An 18,097-nucleotide genomic window follows, 5' to 3' on the forward strand; every position below is an offset into this window, starting at 1 on the left:
GGTTAGATGCTAAACTGCATTTCATCGTCTCAGCACTTGTACTCTGTAGTTGGTGGATGGCTGAGTTGGTCTCAACTCAAATAACTCCAATAACTTTTTTTGTTATGCCTTATGCCATGACTGCCAAGTAGTTCCACCTATTCCGAGTCTAGGTTGATACTTAAATATGACAACCTCTTGCCTAAAACATCTCTACAAAGAATCCAGTTTGTTTACATTTTAATGTTAGGAAACTGTACATGTTACATGAAATGCACACACTGCCATCTATTTCAATTAAGGAGGCAAACAAGGATGCCATTATTGTCACAGATGTATAGAGCTTGGCATTAAACGTTTTAATGTGGCAGCTCATGGTGGACCAGCTTATAGTGGGTCCCACAGGAAGGACAGCGATGGGCCTCTCCCTCATGAAGCCAAAACCACACGATCGCAGTGTTGTCCTCCTCACCTACAGAGAATGACATCACAGTCAGCATAATAAATGATGTCCGTGTCAGACTTCAATTCTCAGGTACATCACTTACAAACGCAGCCCACCAGCCTCTTGGTACCAATGGATGGGACAATGTTAGGATCCTCTCTGGTTCCTGCATAGTGCTTGGGCTTCAGCATACTGTATGGATCCTGTATTGCAGTAACATGGAGAAGAGGTCAAGCAAAATACTCACATCCATGCACAATCTGTATGCACAGTGACCTACCTGTCCCTTTTTAAGGGCCTGCAGGGCACGTCGCTCCAATCCAGTGGCCTGCTCATCATCTGTTGGTATTCCTGAAAATGAAATGGCAATGTATAAAAACCTATATTCACCATTCATGTCTTCTGTATACAAAGGTTTGACTTTGAGATGTGTCACGATGTTGATGTGGATGCTTGTGAAACTGCACGTAGGCACCTGACACCACCCATACCAAACTACTTCTGTCCCTATCAGGATGCTGGCACCCAACCAACACACGCCTGCCAAGGTAGGTGGGTCTACCAGAGGCCTGTCTGTCCACACTGTGGTTTACAGGCCGAGTGACCTTGATTACTTTGATTATTTGATTCAGACGTTTTAGTCTGAATGACGATTTGTACAAACTAACATGGATTAATCATCACTGGCAACACGGAAATGAAAATGAACTGCGCCACAGCCTGTAAATTAGATGTTTATCTATCTCTTAGTTTTGTTATAGCAGCTGTAGCGGCTAATGTTTACTGAAAGGTTGTACATCCCGTGACGATAATAAAGATTAAAAAATCGTCACCATCAATCTACACTGTTGTGCCGCTAACAAACTAAACAAAACTAACTTGTTCATTTCCATTTCCTCTTACCATGCATTACGCTGGTTAGCCTCGCTACCGAAAGGTTGTATCGTTTGTGCAGCATTAACGCTCACCTCTCCCAGTGGCCATGGCTCTCTGTAAGGGTCTTGCGGTGACATTGCTCCTTGTCAGGTTTAATGTACAGGCTCGGAGGAGAAAGCGGCTCGCCATGCTGAGATCTAACAGGTAGCGAGTATGACCTGAGCTGGGACTGTCTGTTGGACTGAAATGACCCGGTTGCAACTTCAATGGCAGGTAGATAAGCCAATCGGCGCAGGGGACCGGTTAGTGCAACCAATCAGATTGGCAGGAAGGCGTATCCCGCACATTTGGAACGTTTACTAGTTTTATTATCAATATCTCAACCAATTAGATCACGAATCAGCATACAAAGAGAAAAGACATCCTGTTGATTGAAAAGTGTTTGATTGCACTTGTGCTCTCACATGCAGCAAACATTCATTTATAAATTCATTGTGTATTGTGTGGTGTTTGCTTTATGTTGTGATTAACAACTGAAAACATAGATGGCTGAGTATGGCAAACTATCTAAAGTGAAAATATAGTGCCAACATACAAAAACAACATTTGACAGCATAGGTGTTATTTAATGTTTATAATTATTCAAATTGGCTGTAATGATGACATATAGATAGACGGACGGTGGTCCCGGTGGCCGGAAAATAATCTAAAAGCAAAAACGTGTTGTCCGTGATTCTCACCGGCAAGTGTGCCGGCAACGGACGTTGTGTGACAAACACACTCAGATAGTTCTCATGTCTGATTTTCACCATTTGTAATGCAAACAAGTATTTATGTTGGTGATGAATAAAAATGACATCCAAGCCCAATTAGTTTGATTGGTTTATTTAAATAAACTCACATCTAAGTAGTGAAGTGTTTCCAAGCATCAGCGTCTGTGTCACATTTAATAAGACTATAACAATGTCTTATACTGCAGTTCCAATGACTTGGACTTACTGCTCTCCTTGTAGTTCGCAATACTCTTAGGCCAGCCTATCCCTAACAACAGGTTAGGGATAAGTTCTGATCCTGACACAAAGGTTTGGGGATTTTATTTTTTAAAGATGTGTTTACAATTTACCCCATGGGTCTTTGGCAGATGATGACATCATCATTATATAATGAAATTACTTTAACACCTCCTCTCTCTAGCTCGCTCACGCTCTTTCTCACATCAGATTGTTCACCAATTATGCACAAGATATCTTCAAAGCAAAAGGTTAATGCACATTATTTTCCATTGAACCTGTAACATGAGAATATGTAACACATGACACATTACAGATACCTTTGATTTGAGTTATGTATAGGTCATGATCGATGCTTCATTTTGCATTAGTAGGATAGGATAGGATAAGAACAGGGTAAAAATAATAAGAGTTCAGTGAAGTTACAGCCACCATCACAAAACTATAATGCCACAGTAAACAGGCTTCACCACAAAATCAGTACCTAGAGGAAAATAGGTACAGTAATACAATTTTGACTGTGCAATTAGATTTCATAGTTTCTGAACTTCCGCAGTAAACTAGATGGTGAGTCAGCAGCCCAACGGAATCGCAGATGGCAGTAATCACCTAGGAAATAATGATCATCACAGTTATACATCAGTAATGATTATTTCCCTCAAAGAATGTGTAACATTTAACTGACAGTGTACTAATAATACTTCTAATATACTAAGAGTAAAATTAATTGTTAGTCAGTATTACTTTTTTTTTTTAACATTAGCAGTATTTACTTCAAAGGGTTTGGTGTTTTAAGTCTATTTAGAGAGTCATTATATTGCATTTCTAACTTCCCTGCATGTTTTGTGCAATTCCCAAACTCCAGGGCACTAATTTGGGGAAATGTACTCACTTGATGATGGCACACTTTCATCTGAAGTTACTCCTGGTGCTTCCTGTTCACAGTGAAGGCTCTCATCTTCAGCATTGACTGGGGTTTCAACTTTGGAAGCCTCCAACATAGGTTCCTTCTTATTTCTCACAGCGCAGTGCATTGACTAAAAGAGGTTACCAAGTATAACATCAGGATTTGTTATTATTCCGAGTTGACAGTATTTAAAAAAGCTGAAATCAGGTAAAGTCAGACATTACTGTTTTAACAGAGTCGTTCAAGGCTTGCCAGTCACCGAACGGCATCATGAGCGCACTTCTTTTCCAAAGGTCGTATTTTTTTCTTTTGCTTTCATTGCATAAGACCTCTTTGGCTTCCTGTAGCTTTTGGAAATCTTCCACTGTATCAACAACAAAGAAAACACTGTGGACTAAGATGGAACAAGGCATAATATCCTTACAAAATGAGTACCTTTGTGTCAAGGACTTTTTTAATTAACATAATTTGCTTTGAAGTAAACATGGAGAGAGCAGACAAGTACTGTGGAGGCACAGTGGTAAATAACATTAAAAACAGAGTCGTAAAAAAGATGAGTCATAAAAAATAAAGAGTTAGGTAAATGAATTTATAACTATTAAATGAATACAGACATAATGTATATTGAATGAATACATTCAATGATAAGAGCCCCCCTCTAAAGGCTGTTATGAACAAGGACTTTTTAGCCATGCCTTAAATGGTCACAGCAATGATGTCACAATGGTGTAAGTACCTGCTCTTGGGTTGTCCAGGTGCTTGTCTGGGTGACATGCCAGGGCTTTGATTTTGTATTCATTGAGAATCTGCTCAGTCTGTGACAAAGACAAAATAATAATAATAAAGATGATTCAATAACGTTTTGCAATTTGGAAATAATACAATAAATAATAGCCAATAGACACATTTCATTCTATTTAAATCATTGTCCAGTGGATTAAAACATTGTATATACCCTATCAATAGCTTTGTGTTTGCACAGCATTATTCTAGCTGTTACAATAGGGTAGATATGTCTGTTAAAAACATGCAATCTCATCAGACATCCTTATATGTACCAATCTTAGAACTGAATATTCCACTGATCATTCTGTGTCCCATCCCACCACTATAATAGGAGAGTGATTTGTCTCTTCCTTTGTCTGGGGTTGCAACATGCACCAATCGGCCCCAAAATAATTAGTACGGGGGTTCAGGGATATATGGTGCTTATAACTCATTAGTCAGTTAGCAGCATTTTTCATTTGCATTACCCAATTTATGAATAGAACCACCCTTGCGCCCCCGTAATGACAACACAAATGATGTAATAGTTGACATGAATACAAAACCACAACAACTACCAATAATCTGGACGTTGAATGACGCCACACACGCAATGGAAATATATGCCAATTTCACTCAAGACCAAATTGGAGAGAATTTGAGAACATGCTGGAGAGGATTTCCAATGAGAAACCATTGGGATAATGTCGCATAAAACGTCGGCAAGGAGCCCGAACGCAAAACGAAAGAGATTGGCTGGTATTGATGAATCTCTAGAAAAGTTTGGTAAGAACAACTTCATTCAAACATGGCCTGACGTGGATATGTTTAATTTGACAACTAACTACGTGCCAAGAATAAGACTGGGGTCAGATCAGGGGGGGTTGGTATAACAAAGCTCTAGTCTACTTCATATCAAAACATCAGTATGTAAGGTAGAGCTACACGTGGGTAGAAACTGCTTGACTAATGACCATCTAAGTACGCCTACAACAGAAGCAGCGACTGCGTTCGTCTCACTTGTTGTGAAGAATCAACAGGTTTCTCCTATCTCCTAAACCTGCATAACCCGAGTGACCTTTGATTTCAGAGATGACGGTTTCGGGTCATGCGTCGATGAGTGTCGCATTTGTGTTCTTCCACTGCTGAACCCTCAATGTTTTGATCATGTAGCTCTACCGTTATGACTCACAGAAAATACGCCAGATCTACTTGGCCAGAACTTACCGTAGAGAGCTCATCACATCCTAATAACCCATAGTAATCCTCCAGGTCCTCTGGGTTGCAGTTCAGAATTCTCTCCATGTAAAATCTGTTGTTGAACGAGTTAGATGTGGTGCTGGACAACTACCGTCGTTCGGAACACAGCTGGCTACTTTAAACTCTCTAATGAGCGCCCTCTGTCTGCTGCTGTGAGTCACATACACATAAACTGTATTTAGCGGCACATTTTATTACTTTTATTCTAAGGCTGTTCTAACTCTGATTTTGTCTACCTATTCAATCATTCAACCTTAATATAAAAAGTAACCGTAACTGTCATGTGAGCGTCATGCTGTGTTGAATGTGTGACTATCTTTTTGTGCTTATTAGTCATCACATGACTAATGCTGCATTCTAGTGTTCAGCTCGGAATTTTGAGCACTGATGGCGATGCTGCTTACAACAAGGGCTTGCGTCTTTAATTCTTTTCTTGGATGCATGCGTCACGGTACGACTTCGATGCCTGTGCCATGTGTGTCTATTTACATTCACTTGTAACATCTTTATTTTATGACCCAGTGGTGCTTCTATCCATGGACTCTTGACTTCTCCAGCCCGGCAGCAGCAGCATAGTCATTGTTTGCAAGTAACTTGCACGTCCCTCATAGTTTGTACACAAAGACAATGGCTATATTTAAATGTGTATGTCTCAAAATACTATGTCATTGTCTTTACGTAGGCCTTGCTAGCATTCGTGAGCTCTATTTAATACACTTTTAATAATAAGTTAAAAGCTTTCAGAAAGTGGCAAATAATCGCCGCCGTAAGGCCTGATGATGCGCATTTTGGTTGATGTTAATTGCTATTTCCGACAGTGTTGGAAGGCAACACTATTTTGTTATGGTTTATGTCATCGACGTCATGCACGCGACGTGACTACTGGCGGACGGAAAGTCACGTGGGTCATGCAAATGAGCCAGCTGTCTGAGGGAAGACGCTGCTCGGCGGCTGTGCAGGCTGAAGATGGCGGACGGAGAGCACAGCCTTGGCACGGCCTGTTCGAGCGCCTCCGATATGGACGAGCCTGCAGCGAAAAGGTCCAAACTCAACCCGGCGACAAACTACAGATTTAAAATGACAGAGGCGGACCAATTCTTGTCTGTCTCCGGAGCCGCGGAGAGCCGGGAGACAGCGGTAGATTGTCCGCAGCCAGCGGGGAAGGAAGCAAAGCCGGTGATGGCGGTAGAACAGGCCCCGACAGAGCTAGGTGGAGACAACAATGGACTGGGCCTGGTGGGCTCCGCAACGCACAAAACAGCGGCGAAACTAGACCACAACTCTCCACTCGGGGCGGCCGGGGCGGATACAGGTATGAGAAGGGGTGTTCATACACATTCAAGTGTTTGCGCGCCTAATAGTACACAGTGCTCGTTTTTCAAACTTCACCGGTGAAGCTAGCTCAGCTACTAGCACAGTGTGATGGCTGAGAGTTTAAACTACTTCTCTGGACGGTAACTGTAACCGTTAAGCGGAGAGGGGAACGCGATTCTCTGAGACACGTGCTGAGGCTATGAAACATTTAAATTTCCCACACTGGACCAACGCTCGAAGTAACTAATGTTAGTTTGTATTCGCTTGTTTATCTCCTTGTACTTACTCTGTGTGTACTCTTCTACAGTCTCAGAGTTTCTTGGACTTGATGACCTTCCTTCCAATGGCCTGGCTGTCACTCCAGACCACATCGATGATGAAGATGACAGATCCTCACACGCAAGTTCCAGTGACTGGACACCTCAACCGCAAATAGGTAAGGAGTCTCTTTCCTACTGTTTTAGCCAGCTATTGGGAAGGTGTGTTCACATTACCCAGCAGCACTGCAGTGATGTTTTGTTCATAAGAAGTGATCTTTTCTCGGCTAGGTTCCTATAGTTTCATCCAGCAACACATCAGAGAAACAGATCCCAGGACGATTCTGAGGGACTTGCTCCCTGAGACGGTACTTCCCCCAGATTTGGATGACATGACGTTGTGGCAGATCATCATCAACATCTCAGAACCGCCGAAACGAAAGAAGCGGAAAGACATTAACACCTTGGAGGATGTGGTCAGGCTACTCCAAGAAAGTAAAAAGATCCTTGTGCTGACTGGTGCTGGGGTATGTATTTACACTTATACACTATAATGAGACAGTGTGTTGGCGTGAAAAGAAAGTACCTGCAGGTCTTACCTTTGCTGTAGTAACACCAAATGCCTGTGTGTTCTTTACAGGTGTCCGTTTCATGTGGAATACCAGATTTCCGCTCTAGAGATGGAATTTATGCTCGGCTCGCTGTAGATTTCCCCGATCTTCCAGACCCTCAGGCTATGTTTGATATCGAGTACTTCAGAAGAGACCCACGGCCCTTCTTCAAGTTTGCTAAGGTCTGTACATTCTATGCACTTTCTCTTGTGCAAGCACTGATATGGTTCGTTTGGTTACTTTAAGATTGGTCAATATTCATGGTATTTATGTATGGTGGAATATTTAATGCAATCAGCATCCAAACAGTATTGTTGGCACATTCTATTATATCTTTGATCAGCATTATAAACGTGCACTGGCTGGTCTGTTCTTTTCTGTGTAGCTGAATGATATTGCTCCACCTTGCAACAGTCCTGCTTTAGGTGACATGAGCTTCTATGCTCCCTTTTCTCTGCGCCTGTTGCTCAAATATAATTATTTTATATATGAGCAACAAATCTGATCTGATCTCCCCCTGTGTGATCAATGACAGCCACAAAGTTCACACCTGCTTTCCCCATGTGCTAAAGAGCAGGAGGCATTTCCATACCATTTCACTCATTACAGTTCTCTAAAAATGATCCTAAATGTTCTCGTTTTGCCCTGTATGTCTTGTATAGTTTTTGAACGGACTCTTTCTTTATTGCAGGAGATCTTCCCGGGTCAGTTCCAGCCTTCACCCTGTCACAAATTCATATCTATGCTGGATAAGCAGGGGAAGCTGCTGCGCAATTACACACAGAACATTGATACATTAGAACAAGTTGCTGGCGTTCAGCGGATTATCCAGTGTCATGGTAAGTTAAGTCTGCCTATTTGTAATGTTACCACAGTTACGGTAATGATGATGGGTCATCAACAATGCTTTAATTTCAGGGTCATTTGCAGCTGCATCCTGTCTGGTCTGTAAACACAAAATGGATTGTGAAGCTATAAGAGAAGACATCTTTAATCAGGTAATTACTGAAGTTATTTAAACGCAGCAAAAAGTTTAAAATAGGGTATTACCACATTACATAGCTGCTCCAGCATGCAGTGTTGCAGGTAGAAAATCGATTCTCAAGTAGCAGTTGTTGATGAACTCCTGCATAACATTTGGTTTGATTTCCCTCTTGAATGCAAAGGAGCTGTGTGTTTGATGTGTAAGCGGACAGGTGAAGTCTTGTGCACTTGGATTTTCTCTAGTGTTCTGTTTCCACTCTATACTAACTATATTAAGAACTCTGTGCAGTGGTACAATAATCATTATCAATGGTTATTATGATCACTATTTACGTTAGCTATTAGCTTATACTATGTAAACAAGCAAAAGTGATTTCCACAGATATTGGCCGAGAATCTACGTATCTGATATAGATTGCAATCATTTGGGTGCTGTTACTCCTGTCCCAGCAAAAACAAAATCCTCCTCTGCAGAGAAAACTTGTATGGCAGTTTGCATTGCACAGAGCCGTCCTTGACACGTCTGCTTACCAAAACAACTTGGCCTCTATGACAAAAATTAAGCCAAAGTTAAAACACTGTGCGGCACAATGACTTGATTAGTAGTTGCACCAGCAGGAAAAACACAGGTGTGGCTAATAACGCTAAACGATGGCCCTGTTCCATTCGGGTGAGTCAGCAGGCAAGATGAGAGGGCCAGAAGCTTCAGCCGTGAACTTGATTAACTCCACCTGTGTGAGTTAATGAGGCCTGTGGTCCCTGCATGCGTAAGCTATTGGTGCTGGCTCCACAGACCTATAGGGCTAGGCTCTTGCACGTACTACATACGTTTTAAATCACTTTCTGAAACGTCTAAACGCTCTAAAAAGTCAAGTAATGCATGGATATATCGGAAAAGTGTCAGAGGCTGTGTGAGAATGTTGCTCATACTGCAGTAGAATCTGCACAGTGACACTGCAGGTTACATAAGCAAATGTGTTTTCATTTTCTGTGTTTTGTGCAACATTTGTCAAGAAATGTGTTGAGCTGGCGCAATAGAAGCTACCTTGTGTTTACATGCTGTCTAGTGGGGCTTGATGCAAGAAGCTTTCATTTTCTATTTTAATTGACTCAGCCGTGTTATCGTTTGCTCCAACCTTGGTGGCAGCAAGGTCAAATCTACAAACCTCTACTCTGTCCGATTAGACTTTTTTTGTCCACAACCAAGACGCAATCATGCTTGTCTTGTCTATATTTTTCTGAGATTGTTATTGGTTAAATTAGTTGGTTGCATTACATGAAATCATAGGCCGCATTTGTTTATTTACAGTGGCATGTACTGTAGCACGTCACATCACTTTCTGTGGTCACATTGATAGGCTGAAAGTTGTACCTTTATCAGAATATGGTTAAAATCAGTTCAGGGTTCCTTTTAGAAAGCAGATCTTTAAGTTTGAAAGCTAATTTAAGTCCATTTGCAGGTTGTCCCTCACTGTCCAAGGTGTCCAGAGATTCCCTTGGCAATCATGAAGCCTGACATTGTCTTCTTTGGAGAGAATCTTCCAGAAATGTTCCACAGAGCCATGAAACAAGACAAAGATGAGGTGGACCTCTTAATTGTCATTGGCTCTTCACTTAAAGTTAGACCAGTTGCTCTCATCCCAAGTAAGTTCTGTTGAAGTTATTATAGTTCTGTCTACTGTGGCATGTTCAATTAATTGAGAGAAATCTTTTGACATGATCTCTTTCATTTCATTTCCAGACTCCATTCCTCATGAAGTGCCTCAGGTCCTGATCAATAGGGAGCAGCTTCCTCACCTAAACTTCGATGTGGAGTTACTTGGTGACTGCGATGTCATCGTGAACGAGCTCTGCCATCGATTGGCCGGAGACTTTGAACAGCTCTGCTTCAACACTGCAAGACTTGCTGAGATCACGGAGAAGCCACCTCGGTTACCAGGACAGCCGCCGTGTGAGGCCTTGTCCGCTTCCAGTGATGCAGCACAGGAGGAGCAGAAGCGGCACAGCACAGACTCCCTAATTAAGTCCTCAGAGGAGACGGAAAGCCTGAATGTCTCAGAGACTAGCGATACTGCGGAACCCCCGGAGCCTTGTCCACAGTCTCAGTGTCCCAGTGAAGAGACAGCGGAGTCCTCGGAGGTACCAGCAATCGACTCGCCAAGAGAAGAGGCTGCAGAAGTGAAGAGCCAAACTTCCCACCGTGAGTTTCGCAGACGGTGCTGGATGAGTCGAATCAACAGAAGTCCAATCAGCAAACGCCTTGAGAGTAAGTACGCTTTAGACAGTGATTACTTCATTGATCATGTTACAGGAGCACCTACCTTATAACCATGTGTCTACTCTGATGAATACATTTGGAAGTATGAATGGAGACCTCCTTATATATTTGCAAATTTACTCTACAGTCGGTGATGTGTTTTAATGACGATGCCAAGCCATTCACCCCAGTCATGCAATATTACTTAGCAATATTACATTTTTCATTTGGCTCCTTACATAGAATGCAATACATACTGTCCATTTGAATCCATTTAATTAGCCATGCAGTAAATGTTCTGGCTCTTTGTCAACACTTCAGCAAGTTGTGGATTGTCAGTTTTCATATTGGTTGACTATGCACCCTCAATTGATCGCAATTGTCTTTTGCAGCAGGTCAGTACCTCTTTCAAACACCAAATCACTACATCTTCCATGGGGCTGAAGTTTACTCCGACTCTGAAGATGAGACTTCGAGCTCCTGTGACAGCGAGAGCGACGAGTCCGAGTGCAGCGCAGACGGAGTGGACGAGGACAGCGAGCCAGATGAGGCTAACTTGCTGTCCGAGGATGGAGAGGCTTCTCTCAGAGACACAATACCACACACACAAGTCACTGAGGCAACACCAAGTGCACAGACGGACAGTAATTCTGAAAAGACTGAAAGCACCACACACCTTTAAATGTAAAATACCCAGTTGAAAAAGCACTAATTGTCTTTTTTATATAAATATATATACTGTATATGTTTCATATATTTTGATTTTCATCAACCTTACTATTCATTTTCATGAAGTTGAAACTAAGTGACAACTCTGTGTGAATATGCAGCATTTTTTTGTGATGATTTTCCTTCAGTGCCCGGATTGGTCACATGCATATGTCTGAAACTTCATACTGTATAGTACTTACTAAATAGAATGCAGTAGTTTTTTTTGTTTCTGTCCTTTTTGTGCACATCTCGTTTTGCAAATTTGCATTGACATTTTAGAAATTTACCTCATGCTAAACCACTGTGGCTAACTCTGCAACAGTAGTTTAACATTTAATTCCTAAATTGGAGCCATCACAAGCAAACAGTACAGCTGCTCGTGTGTGGCGTCATCTGTGGTCTAACCGCTGCAATGTACTTATTGTATACTTAATGTAAATATGTAAACCTACTGCATATTAAATAGTGGGTACTATGAGTTTCAGACACATATGAGTGATCTTCAGATGGTTTACTTGAACACATTGTCTAACCTGCAATACAAACAATGAAGCTCTGCCTTTTCGTGATGGGAAAAGCAACAGTACTCTTTGATTTAGACCAAAGAACACTTCAACTCTCTGTGTTGTCATAAGCTTTCTATGTTTCACCTGTCGTTTAAAACTTGGGAGAAATATAACTATCAATAAGGTTTTCATTCTGACATGTGGCAGCTACTTTGTATGGTCAAGCGTCTTATTTTTATACTCGGACATGAGACATACTCGGCAAAGAGTAGGTGATAGTTTTTATCTGTACAAAGTTAAACTAAGTTGTAATATTGAGGTTTGGGGTTATATTCGATGAGTTCACATTGAAGAAATGGCACTTTTTCCTTCTCATAAAATAAGTTTTGTTGCCCATGTCACTCTTTCATAAATCGTGAGTACATTTTCATTCTGCTGCCTGAAAAAATTCTGTGTTGATAGGCGGACGTGTGAAACGATTTATGTTTGGATATGGCTATACATTGCCATTTTAAATGTTTTTGGTTACGGTTTAAATACAAAGAGGTTTTTTTTTTTTTTACATCATAATCGTTGCTCTCTGTTTTAGTTTGTCAGTAAAAGAAGCATGGAAAACATGAAACGGTTTTTTACTAATTCCAATTGACATAAATGCCTTCAACGGCGAACCAGACGGCAGTGCGCCCCCTAGCGGTCCGAGGTTTTTGAGTCGTTCCTGATGAGAGGCGTGTTTCTGTTCTAGAGTGGGCGAGTCCCATTTGTAAGGCCCCACTACACTCAAACATTAGTGTTGTCCCAACGGTCGCGATATTTGAGAGGGAGACCCCGAGAATACAACACTAACGTTCACGTTAAGTTTGGCGCATGCGCATTAGTGTAACGCCTGCTTTGACGCTATAAAGGTCGATTAAGTGGCTGACGGTTAATCAGTATTTTAGATAATTATACATTATCTCACAGCATGACGTTTATTTATCCTTAAACTGCACTTGAGGTGTGAAGATGTACCTAAGTACCGTGATGTCATACGAACTACAGATCCCACTTCTCTCGGATGTCCTGAAACGCGACGTGTCGTAAACACTAGAGTTCACGACAGTAAAGCAGAGATGGACCCCACAGACGTTTGACAGCTTCTGTCTTTCTCCCCATATTCTTATCTGAAATGTCTTCCTGCTGACGTTCGGGGACACGCTTGTGAAAATGGAGAGCATGGACGAGGACAGTTTGGACATGAAAGACGACCACAACCACAACTACTGTTCGAGCAACGAGAAAGTCCGCACGTATTTGAGCCACCAGCTGTCCGATCTGAGTACGGTGCCTCAGTCAGTTTGCACGCCGGTACCGGGAGGTGAAGCAGGGGTTCGACGGAGAGAAATCTGGTCCGGTAGCACTGGTGGGTCAAAGTTCGTGGACTCGGATTCAGGCAGTGAGAGCAGCGAAGTGAGTGAGAGCGACTGCACGGCTCCGTCCGCTCTCGTGCAGGGGAAATTCAGCCTGGACGGCACTTCCAAATTCCGTAAGTTTGACTGTGAGCAGGAGTTCGGTGTGTAATCCTCCCTGATCTCCTCCTGCTTTGTGTACACATGGACAGAGCAACCTTAAGGCCGTATTGTGCCCTTAACGCGAGTCAGATCCTCGGCCTAGATTGTTTTAAACCTCACCAGCTTCCCTTTTTGCCACTCAGTTCTGAATGCAATGGCCGTGGAAGACTACAGGAAGAATCACTGGCCCAACCTGGAGAAAGCAGTGGATCTTCTCCTCATTCAGAAGCCTTCAGACCACGTTACTGTTTCCTATGCACAGATATACAGGTAAGGTAAACAGGCTACTGCTGCCATAAAGTGAGCATGTGTGTCATACCCTTTCAGAACAAGGCTGTGATTTATAGGATTTTATTTTACATTTTTCTAGTTACGTCTACAAGTGTGTTTGCCAGCAGCATTCTGAGCTCCTCTACACCGATTTGACATCTAAAATAACAAGACATCTGCAAGAGGTGTCCACCCATCTACAAGTAATGAACCAGCTAATACAACATAAACGAATAAACACATAAAATGGGAGCTATTTATTCTAATTATCAATTCCAATGCTGTTTTTTCTCCAGGCCAGCCCACCAGAGAACTTCATTGAGAATTTTAACATTGCACTGACGCAGTACACAGCTTCTCTTCAATGTATAGTTCCTGTATTTATGTACTTGGTAGGTTAAAGACTTATTTTGCAAAAGCCCAAGACATTTTAGGCAACCACATATAGGAATTGTGCTTTAGAGTCTCATACGTGTCTGTGTTTTTCCTATTTTGCTCTCAGAATAAATTCTACATTGAATCTAAGCTGAACCGGGACCTAAAAGACGATCTGATGAAGCTGTTTGCGGATCACGTGGCAGAAAAACACGTGAACACACTAATGCGTGAGTACAATGCTTCAATTAGGAAGGATGGGCTTTGAGTTTGACCCCTTAACAAAGGTGTCAGGTTACAATTAAGTGTGTGTGTTTTTTTTTATGGAATCTGTATTGTTCCTGTGATTCACCAAGAGTTAGGGTTTGAATCAAAAGTGAGACAGGTATGCGTGTTTTGCAGCTCTCCTCATCAAAGCCCATTCCATGCCCTTTCAAGTTCAGCCATCGACAATGGCCAGTGTGGTTAAAGGCCTCTATAGTCTCCAGCCAGGTGAGTTATGTCTTTGTGCTCAACTGCTGCTCGGCCTTTTGATGTAATAACAATAATGTTGGTGAGGGAGAAGCAACCAACCTTGCTTGCACAGCTTCTTCTCATACAGATGTGGAGCGTTGCGTACAGGGCGTTGTAAAGACAAATAGTGCCCATTGAAAATTGATTGTGCAAGGTGAAGGTTACTGTCATTATACGGTAACACAATTCTACTGGATAACCTCATGTAGTGGTGAAGTCTGGCAAGTGGACTGGGTCACTTTCCTTTATATTGTTTCATCACAAAACAAAATTACAAAGTCAAGCGTCAAACTAACAATGTGATGTCACCCAATAAAGATAAACAACAGTGAACCAAACTAACAAACTTACTACAGTGATGTCATTAAACTAAACAGTTCCAACAATACATTGTTAGTCTAGTTCCTCTTGGGCTCTTACACCCACAACAACACATGAAGCTTTTGTTGCGTTGCAATGTTGAATGGTCCATTCAATGAAAGCCACATTGCTCCAACTTACAAGAAACAACATGAGTGACCCAGACTTGACCTGAAAACTTTCAACTCCACCTTTTTTCAGAATTAGTTGAACTATACATCTTTAACTAATGTAAAGTTAAGGGATACATGTTTGTATTTCCCTGTCAGACTGGGCCAAGTTAGCCCCAGCACTCTTCTGTGGGTTTATTCCTCAAATCAACCCTCCTGCCATGGAGTCCCTGCTGTCCGACTACGCCGCTCACGACCAGAAGCTTCAGATGGAGCTCTCCATGAACGGCTTCCCACGGTGAGTTTCCACAGGGGTTTGAACTCAAGATGGCAACAAGTCACAGCTTCAATTGCTTATGAACATCCACTAATCGCAGCTCTGGTGTGTATGCACTTTCTTCCAGAGGCGACCAGTCTCGCAAGCGGGCCAGCGAGGACTCCTGATGGGACGCTCGGCATCGGCAGATCCGTGGCATCACTCTTGACTGTGCCTCCTCCATCTTTACCGCGAGTTGGCTCATTGCGCTAAGTAGAATGTTTTAACGGTTCAGCTCGGCGTGTCTCTAACCCCGAGGTCACCCAACACTGTGAATAACAAACAGTACACACATGACGGTGAGTTGGGAGCAGTAGCAGGTCGTTTGCCGCCTGAACTGCTGCACTAAAAGCACACCGATTCAATATGGTGCTTTCTGATGATGATGATGGTGACGCAAACACCTTGGTGATTTGCTGGATAGAGATCGGGTTTGGGTCATGTTTTCCTCATTTGAAGAGTGCCTTCCAAGGTGTCTGATTCAATCACTTATCCTAAAGTGGGATCGGCTGATGATGCATATGTCATTCCTAACTTTTTAACACAGGACCGCCTCGCGTCTCGTTTGATCAAGTGGACTAATGGAGACTTTCTGCTGCTAATAATATTGTCCACGTGTCAATGCTACATGTCCTCCGGTTCGCCCCAACGAATGTGACCACAAATGGAAAGAACCTCACCTCTGATTCGCTCGTTTTCACCTGATCTTCGTCGCCTTTACTACAGCATGTTGGTAAGCCGGATCATGTTGTCCAGGTATGCCAAAGAGGATTCTGCAGTTCTTGTTTGTTTGTTTGTTTTCTTTTTGTCTTTATAATGCACCGGGGATCCAAGCTGACACCGTTTAATACTGCGTCTGTACTTAACCAAATCACTGAGCCAGATTTAGTTGTTTTTTTAACTACCTATCAAGTTTTGAGCTTTAGTTGACCGTTTCGGTTATGATTGATTTCTGGGTTTGTTTTAGCCGTGTGTGTAGCTTAGACCTTACGAGTGCCAGAAAGCTTAAACACAGAATAGTTGCGTAGGGCTTTTTATTTATACTATTGTTAAGACAAGTCACCCCAATCATCCTCCAACACTTAATATGCTGAACATTGTTAATCTCACCAACGTTACGAACAGAAACCGTACAATTCACTGAAAATGTTGTTCATTTGCCCCAAGTTTGCTCTGCTTGTCCACAGTTCTTGTCCTAACGTGTGTTACCTAATAATGATATTAATAGTTCTCGTATTTGCACAGTGGTCAGTGTTTACTAACTGCTGTCACAGATCTGTTTTGGTTAATTGTTTCACTTGAACAGAGGTATTTGATACACAACTGTTGCACTGTTTTAAGTGTAATTAAAGATGTAAAGATGCCCAAACTCGTTTTTTTTAATGCTTTCATCTGCACTAGTACTTGCAAATGGTCCTCAAGGTGTCACAGGCTCTGAAGAAGATCAGATTCAGATCTAGACATCATGTAAACAGGATTGCCATGAAAATTCCCAAATCAAGACTATTTGTTTCCTATCTAGCATTCAAACTAATTCTCTCATCAATTACATGCATATATCTGCTATGTTAGTGTTGTGTGAGAGCCTCAACAAGAGTCTTCTAATTCTGTAGAACGGTGGTCTTTGACTCATCGCCGGAGGAGGAATCCCTTTACAGAACTCCCCCCCTGGCCAATGAGCAGTGACACCACCCAGACACATGGGCCAGGCCTCCCGAAAATAACCTGCCACCACTTCACTGACAAATGTTGCTACTTTTACTGGTGACAGGTTACCCTAGCTACTCAGCTCCATATTTTCCTGTAAACTCCCAAGGTTAACCGCGCAAAGAAAGCGGGAAAGGCCCGGGCCAGCTGCTCAGTGACTCCCTAAGATTTCCCCAGGTGGCGGCAACCAGAAGACTGGAATCTCCCTCAGTAAAGCACAGGTGCACCCTGAGGATCTGCCAGTCCAGCACAGGGGCCAGCTGGGGGATTTTTCTGAAGGTAAAACTAACCACCCCCGTCTAATTGTTGTTACAGAGTCCTGCTGACTGCCTTTTGGCATCAGCGGCCAGTTATGCTGTACAGAGCCTCGGAAAATCTCTGACATTGAACCACAGAGGAGTACAGGTTTATTTTTGATTGACAGTGGAAGTTCAACACGGGTTTAATGAAATGATCTTAACCTGCCTGCATAGTGCTGTGTGTGTTCTAGCCTGGTGTCTTATAATCCATATTGGCTGAGACACAGTTATCTCAGTGCGTACATGGCCTATTTATAATACTTAATCATTTATGTGTGTGTGAGTGTGTGTGTGTGTGTGTTGGTAATTTAATTTAGGATAGTTGTGGTTAATCCAAATCATGATAACAAAAGTTCAGAGGATGTGTGTGTGTGTGTGCGTGTGCGTGTGCGTGTGCGTGCATGCTGGGGATGAGACTGCTTTTTTTTCATTTTCTCCATGTAAACTGACCCCTTGCTATTATTAGATATGACTTGGTGCGCTTGGAGGCTGTTTGCAAAGGATTAATGTACACAACAGCTGCAGCTACAGGTCTTGTTGGAAGGGCATTGCTGTGTCTCTTAATTGCGCTGAATTGAGTGTCAGTAGCATATGTGGCCCCTATCTCATGTCTGGATTCAATAACTACTCATGCTTAGTGTCAGAAATCAGCCCAATGACTTAAATGTCATAAAAATATTTGCAAATGGAGTACAGGGAGGAAAAGTCTGCCTGTGTG

General features: G+C 42.3%; 4 protein-coding genes across 5 annotated transcripts; 2 read left to right on the forward strand and 2 right to left on the reverse strand.

The window, feature by feature from the left end:
• Nucleotides 1-202: 202 nt before the first annotated feature.
• Nucleotides 203-1,560, reverse strand: cox5b2 (cytochrome c oxidase subunit 5B2). The gene is made up of 4 exons (XM_076165479.1): nt 1,393-1,560; nt 705-775; nt 528-627; nt 203-451 (listed from the first exon to the last, which is right to left on the reverse strand). The coding sequence occupies exons 1-4, from the start codon at nt 1,487-1,489 to the stop codon at nt 339-341; spliced, it is 381 nt and encodes a 126-aa protein (XP_076021594.1). The 5' UTR covers nt 1,490-1,560; the 3' UTR covers nt 203-338.
• Nucleotides 1,561-2,169: 609 nt separating this feature from the next.
• dnajc12 (DnaJ (Hsp40) homolog, subfamily C, member 12) lies at nt 2,170-5,558 on the reverse strand. Its single transcript, XM_076165467.1, has 5 exons — nt 5,210-5,558; nt 3,954-4,032; nt 3,442-3,581; nt 3,203-3,347; nt 2,170-2,919 (listed from the first exon to the last, which is right to left on the reverse strand). The coding sequence occupies exons 1-5, from the start codon at nt 5,285-5,287 to the stop codon at nt 2,837-2,839; spliced, it is 525 nt and encodes a 174-aa protein (XP_076021582.1). The 5' UTR covers nt 5,288-5,558; the 3' UTR covers nt 2,170-2,836.
• Nucleotides 5,559-6,058: 500 nt separating this feature from the next.
• On the forward strand, nt 6,059-12,441 carry sirt1 (sirtuin 1). Of its 2 annotated transcripts, none has more exons than XM_076165603.1 (9): nt 6,059-6,554; nt 6,864-6,992; nt 7,105-7,340; nt 7,454-7,606; nt 8,116-8,263; nt 8,343-8,422; nt 9,869-10,052; nt 10,150-10,674; nt 11,061-12,441. In XM_076165603.1, exons 1-9 carry the CDS (start codon nt 6,209-6,211, stop codon nt 11,345-11,347), a joined length of 2,088 nt encoding a protein of 695 aa, XP_076021718.1. In that variant the 5' UTR covers nt 6,059-6,208; the 3' UTR covers nt 11,348-12,441. The 2 variants fall into 2 exon arrangements, with proteins under 2 accessions (XP_076021718.1, XP_076021709.1); XM_076165594.1 differs by having other exon boundaries at nt 6,063-6,554; nt 11,058-12,441.
• Nucleotides 12,442-12,799: 358 nt separating this feature from the next.
• Nucleotides 12,800-16,735, forward strand: cacul1 (CDK2 associated cullin domain 1). Its single transcript, XM_076166748.1, has 8 exons — nt 12,800-13,404; nt 13,573-13,699; nt 13,800-13,902; nt 13,996-14,091; nt 14,202-14,304; nt 14,477-14,566; nt 15,217-15,355; nt 15,462-16,735. Exons 1-8 carry the CDS (start codon nt 13,086-13,088, stop codon nt 15,499-15,501), a joined length of 1,017 nt encoding a protein of 338 aa, XP_076022863.1. The 5' UTR covers nt 12,800-13,085; the 3' UTR covers nt 15,502-16,735.
• Nucleotides 16,736-18,097: the final 1,362 nt, after the last annotated feature.

Source organism: Genypterus blacodes, unplaced genomic scaffold (genome assembly GCF_046128005.1).
Source record: "Genypterus blacodes isolate CSIRO-AG114 ecotype Tasmania unplaced genomic scaffold, CSIRO-AGI_Gbla_v1 ptg000012l_1, whole genome shotgun sequence".
Taxonomy (NCBI): domain Eukaryota; kingdom Metazoa; phylum Chordata; class Actinopteri; order Ophidiiformes; family Ophidiidae; genus Genypterus; species Genypterus blacodes.